At 28.4% G+C, this 6,070-nt stretch overlaps 2 protein-coding genes across 4 annotated transcripts in view; both read left to right on the top strand.

Moving 5' to 3' along the window:
- The window catches only part of LOC100159991 (legumain), a 521,349-nt gene that overhangs the window by 72,773 nt on the left and 442,506 nt on the right, over positions 1-6,070 (top strand). The window lies entirely within an intron of this gene.
- The window catches only part of LOC100163877 (coagulation factor X-like), an 8,474-nt gene continuing 3,164 nt past the window's right edge, over positions 761-6,070 (top strand). Inside the window, exons 1-10 of one of the 2 annotated variants that reach the window (XM_029485868.1) lie at positions 761-894; positions 971-1,044; positions 2,437-2,607; positions 2,783-2,951; positions 3,642-3,820; positions 3,966-4,179; positions 4,272-4,487; positions 4,905-5,072; positions 5,133-5,266; positions 5,351-5,518. In XM_029485868.1, coding sequence (XP_029341728.1) covers positions 2,443-2,607; positions 2,783-2,951; positions 3,642-3,820; positions 3,966-4,179; positions 4,272-4,487; positions 4,905-5,072; positions 5,133-5,266; positions 5,351-5,518 — 1,413 coding nt within the window. In that variant the 5' untranslated portion in view covers positions 761-894; positions 971-1,044; positions 2,437-2,442. Of the gene's footprint in view, positions 895-970; positions 1,045-2,168; positions 2,315-2,436; positions 2,608-2,782; positions 2,952-3,641; positions 3,821-3,965; positions 4,180-4,271; positions 4,488-4,904; positions 5,073-5,132; positions 5,267-5,350; positions 5,519-6,070 lie in introns of those variants that run through there. The other variant, XM_029485869.1, reaches the window with a different exon arrangement.

Raw genomic sequence — 6,070 nt, 5'->3', positions numbered from 1 at the left:
TAGTAAATGAATAGTTTTAAATTTAAACTATTCTTATTTGGTGAATATTTTATTCTGCAAAAAAACACTGAGTAAAAACAATGAGTAGACCCGAGTGGACCCCCCAACATAAACGTAGACTGAGGCCCACAGAGAAAATCCCTTATCCCTATGGGCTTATCCACCCCTATGTATAGTGTATACCTATATCACTCTTTAAAATTTGATTGGCCTTCATATTTGTATAGTTAATATAAAATAATAATTTGTTGCGGATTTGAACACATTTATAGAAACACTGAGGACAATTTTTATTGTTCAAATGAACTATGCATAAAATTGTCGTGGGTTTGTGATGGTCGTGATGATTGTCCAGATGGTTCAGACGAGACCAAAGAGTTATGTGGACAATACGAGTATGGACCAAATATGACCATGGGTACAAAATAATATTTATATATTATCTATAAACCTAACCTGTAGTTATGCATATTAGTCTAAATATGGAGATTCTAATATTACATCTAATAACATATCTAATATTGTTTTAGATTGCGGTAGAGTAAAAAAACAAGCAATAAACGAAGAAGGTAAAAATATTGCAACCATTGAAACAGCACCTTGGTATGTTACAATACTTAAATTACATAAAAAGGCTTCTAAACCATACTATTTCTTTTGGTGTGAAGAACAATAATTGCTCCAAATGTGGTCATTTCCGGTAAAATCTTTGTAAAATGTATTTAAAAAATAATGAATATTAAAGAAATATAATTTTCAGAGGCTCATTGTTTTTGGGTAAAGGGTATGTTATCTAACCAAATATCAATAGAGGATAGACTATACAAAATTACTGTTGGAAAATATGATAGAAATTTTACTATGATTAACGATGAATTTACACAAATAATAGATGTAAGTTATATAAATACTTAAATGTTTCAAATAATTTGTATGATGCGTAAACTCCGCCACAAATATCTTTTTTTAGTGTAAGCTCCGCCAAGAATAAAAAAAATATGTTAACATTGGGTTCATGTAAGCTCCGTCAGTAAAGAAAATCAAGTAAAAATATACTATGAATATATTATATTATTAGAAAAAAAGTCATTATTTCTATAATATCGCCCTAGTTAAATATAGTTAGGTATGTGCATATTTCATGAATAATTAGAATTTAAAAATAATAACTCTGACTGTCCAAACAAATCATACAAAGTGTAATATCAGTTAAGTCAACAAAATATAATAAATAATAAATTGTACTTACCTAATCAATTTTTTTCCATTTTGAATGTTTTAGTTTATTCGGTTGAAATATACATTTATTTATTTTTAAACTTTCCTGTTGATAATTATGTTTCGTTGGTTTCCGAAATTTAAACGACGTATGATTGGTGGATAAATATGAAGATTATAGTGTACTGAGTCTGTTGGGTTGAGTATTGAATTATTACATTTGCTTTAGGACAAGTATTTAGTCCAATTGCACTGATTTGAAAGTATTTTAACCATTGGTGCAACTAGGGGGGTGCACAGGGGACTTGTGCACCCCCAAGTTTAAAATGTGCACCCCCAAAATATAAAATACTTAATCTATAATATTTTGATTATTTTGAAGTAAAAATTATCAATAAATACAAAAAAGTTGTACTTTAGAGTATATTGAGGAACATAATAAGAGATTAATAGTGAGTACTTCACTAATTTACTATTATGTTCCAATCATAGACCTATAAACTAAGTTAATAAAAACTTAGTTTATACTTTATAGGTCTATGGTTTCAACATTCCCTGCTATAACAGTATAACAAATAATCTTTAGCTTAGGTAGGTATTTTATGTTGTATAGAACAGGTCACAGTTATGTTGTTTTCAATTATTTGTGTAACATTGATCATACCTAATAATATTCAACAAAATAACTTAGAGAACAGGATAACGATATTTCTCTTTATCTTTGGCAGGATAGAAGACTGTCCATGAATGTGTGAGTGTTTTTATTGTTTCCTTGTTTATAATTAATTATTATAATTTATAAAACAAGCCTATATTTTAGATATCATAAATACAATAAAAGTTCTTGGCTTAGAATGTAATAACTTTTTTTCAAAATATTTTTTCCGCAATATTTTTGTCATACGTTTAAGTAGCGTAATTTTTTTTTTGTCAGATCTTTCTGTTATAGCCTGTATATAGAGTATGGGTCCGGGAGTCTGGGAATTCTTTATAATTTGTGCACCCTCAAAAGTATAGGTCTAGTTGCGCCTATACTTTTAACAAACACTTGCGGAATTTATATTCCAGACATTACAGTCTCCAATTCAGCCTACAGGTAAAAAAATAAAAATGGCGCATTTAACATTAAACCTTTTCATTATCTCTTTTTTTCACCAAACTGGTATTGTGGTGGAGTTAACAAGCACCCGTATGATATAAATTAACACAACTGTGCAGGTAGAAATGATTTACAAACCTAAAGGTTATAATGTAGATTCAACTGCGGTCCGTAGTGATAATATAGCTGTCATTATATTAGCAAGCAAAGTTTCGTTTAGTAATGGCGTTGTACCGGCTTGTATTGATTGGAACAATAAATATACTGTACAGGAAGGAGCTCAAGGAAAGGTAAATTTGTTGCACCATATAGTTTATAGCTTTATTAAATACATAAGATATATTTGAAATTGGTTTAATTTATACAATGTGATAACCGACACTTACATAACGACATATTTATATTTACGTACCTTTATTTTAATGGTACCTATCTACATTGTATAATTGTTTCATACTTTTACAGGCTTTTTTTTGGGAACAGGAAGGATATTGCAACATCACGAAAAATGCCACACAAAGTCTTATTTTATTAGAAAAATCGTTGCCATACATAAATATTAATGATTGTCGAGAATTTTATTTTAAAGCAGAACAAATGACTTATGATAAATTTTGCGCTGGTTCTAAATTAGGTAATGCACACATAGATTATGAGCTTAGCGAAGAATGTATTGATTTTAAATTACTTTAAAACATGTAATTAATTAGGAAAATTAAAAATAATTTCATTAATGAAAACGGGGATTTTTATACAATAGATATGAATTAATAACTTTATTGGTTTTTTAGAACAATACATTTTTTTTAGTTATTTATAAGTACTTTTTTAAGATTCTGAGTGAAGCGATGAATGAATTGATTTTACAATGACTTTCAATACACCATGAACTGTTTAGAGGGTTCCTGGGTCTCGAACCTTCATCAAAACGCCTCTTTAAGTTCGTTGTTAGTTTTACTGAACGTATAATTAAATATATGATTGATGACCGATACCTTTTATGGTGACATGGTTTTAATGTTCCAGGTAACATCATAAGAATCATGTTTTTAACAAATAATAATCTATAATCACTCGTACCAAGGTCACCCTTTTATTTTATGATTGTTATGTTTGAATGTATATAAGTATTACATTGTTCATTCTGTTATTTTTTAAACACTATTGTTTAAAAAGTCAAATGGCGTTTATTTTTTATAAATTAATAAAAAAATTTAACACCGAGAAAAGTTAACGGATTTCAACTTATGTACCCGTTACCCGTTACCCAACAGTAAAAATCTTTTTAATTTGTGTCATATGATTATAATATCTCATGTTTCAGGACCAAGGATTTGTCCATATCATGGAAATAGTGGACACGGCTTAATCTTTTTACACTCTAATTCTTATTTTTTAACCGGGATAATGTCTCTAATAAATATACACAATAACTATACAGTCCATGGTTTTACTGATATTAAATACCATGTTCAGTGGATTCGTGAGATTTTAAACAAACATGTACGTACATTTATTTCTTTATAGGTACCTATCAATTTTAATTTCTAATTTATTGTTTTGCCTATGGGTTTTAATGGTCACTTCTGCTACAAAACTAAGATTTTTGAGAAAGAATATACATTTTTATCATTAATGATTTTTACAGCTCACAATGAATTCGTGTGTTTTACCAGTTATTGAAGGAGTTTTATATTCTTATGAAGGTTTTAATGACATTTTACCTCACGGGACATTAATTAATCATCATCTTACTGTTATTGAGAATTGTGAACATGGATATCATAAGGCTTATCCCAAAGCTTTTAGGTACTGTCTCGGAAAAGGAAAATGGTTATCGAATTCTGATCAATTGTGTTTCAGTAAGTATCATATATTTTAATAATTTAAATGTCATAATAATTACTTTTTTATTGAATTATTATGTTTGATTGTAATTTATTTCCGTTTATAGAAATGTGTCCACCGCTTGAATCAGATAGTTTAGATTTTAAATGTAGTTTTAATGGTAAGTATGCTAATTGTTCAAATTTATCGATACCTGATACAATAGCAACACCATCATGTAAAGCAACGTATATTGCACCGAATGGACAAGAAGACACTCCGCTAGAATTACGTTGTAAGTCTAATGGGATGTGGAACAAACAGCTATATAAATGCAATCCATGTAATTGAAATTTTTATCATATAAACATAAGTCTCTATTATAAATATATATATTATAAATTTAATTAACTTTAACTGTATCCAAATGCTTTTGTTTGTAGCTAATACAAATTTTAAAATTAAGGAAGAACAAATCTGTAATCTTTGTTTATGCCTATACTCCGGCCCACGAGAGTCCATACGTAAAAATGCGTCCGTCGCTACGCATCGGCATGTTGCCGAATAGTGGGAATGGCATCATGGTGGAGGAAACAGACGTCGCGTATTACTATATCGATACGCAGTTTACGTATGGACACTCATGGACCGAAGTATAATCACTTGATATTTATTTTTAAACCATCATCTCTATTGGTATTATTACTTACTATTTGTCATAATTTATATTTATATTGACAATGCAGATATTATTTTATAGATTGCGGTAGAACATATGTAAAAAGCGAAGTATTGATCGAAAATGGTGAAAAAGCACTTGTTGGAACTGCACCTTGGAATGTTGGAATATATCGATTCAACCGAAAAAATTCCATTCATGAAATTATATGTGGAGGAACAGTTATTGCTCCAAATTTAGTCATTTCTGGTAAAATCATTGTAAAATATATTTAAAAAAGACTGAAAATTAAATAATTATATTTTATAGCTGCTCATTGTTTTTGGAATATACATATGTCATCTAAGATAATATCGATAAAAGATGGTCTATACAAAATTGCTGTTGGAAAATATGATAGAAATTTTACAATAATTGACAATGAATTTACTCAAATATTGAATGTATGTTTTAAATAATTAAAAGTTTACCTATAATTTGTATACTATGATACAATATTTAAAATTTAATTTTGAACAATTGTGCAGATAGAAATGATTTACGTGCACGAAGGTTATTACGGATCTTCTTCATTTTATGCTGATGATATAGCTATTATTGTGTTAACAAACAGACTTTCTTTTAGTAATGGTGTTGCTCCTATTTGTATCGATTGGAATGATAAATACAATGTGGTAAATGGAGATGATGGAAAGGTTGGTTTGTTGTATTATTGATATACAGTTAATTAATATACGTATCACTTATATTTGTATGTAAGAGCATATACCGTAAAGTATGCATAAATATTGGCAAGTTACAATATATGACTTCCATAATTCACAGCTAAAGATAAGGATATTGTTGCCATTCGCATTTGTGTTTCCTGTGATTCTATAAAATTCTACCTAGCTATAAACTCGTTTAATGCACCCTTAACACAGAATATACTTGTTTCACTATTCACTTCTATTATTTTTAGCATTTAAACCCTTTTTTTTAACGTCACTTTTTATTTGTTTTCATTATTGTTTCATATCATAAGCTATTATTGTAGGATACGTACAATGTGGTTATTTTTCTCAAATTTTAGATATATTATATCATATTTGAGATTAAGGTGATTACATGTATCGTATACTGATACATGTAGATAAAAAAACAACATTTTTGTTTCAGCAATTAATGCCAAGATCATACACGTTTAAAAAAAAAATGTTTTTATACATAATATTATCAATTCCGCACATAATTATCTAAAATCAAAT

Source organism: Acyrthosiphon pisum, chromosome X, assembly GCF_005508785.2.
Source record: "Acyrthosiphon pisum isolate AL4f chromosome X, pea_aphid_22Mar2018_4r6ur, whole genome shotgun sequence".
NCBI classification, from domain to species: domain Eukaryota; kingdom Metazoa; phylum Arthropoda; class Insecta; order Hemiptera; family Aphididae; genus Acyrthosiphon; species Acyrthosiphon pisum.
Note: the sequence above shows the minus strand (reverse complement) of the source record. Positions and strands in the feature narration are given on the sequence as shown.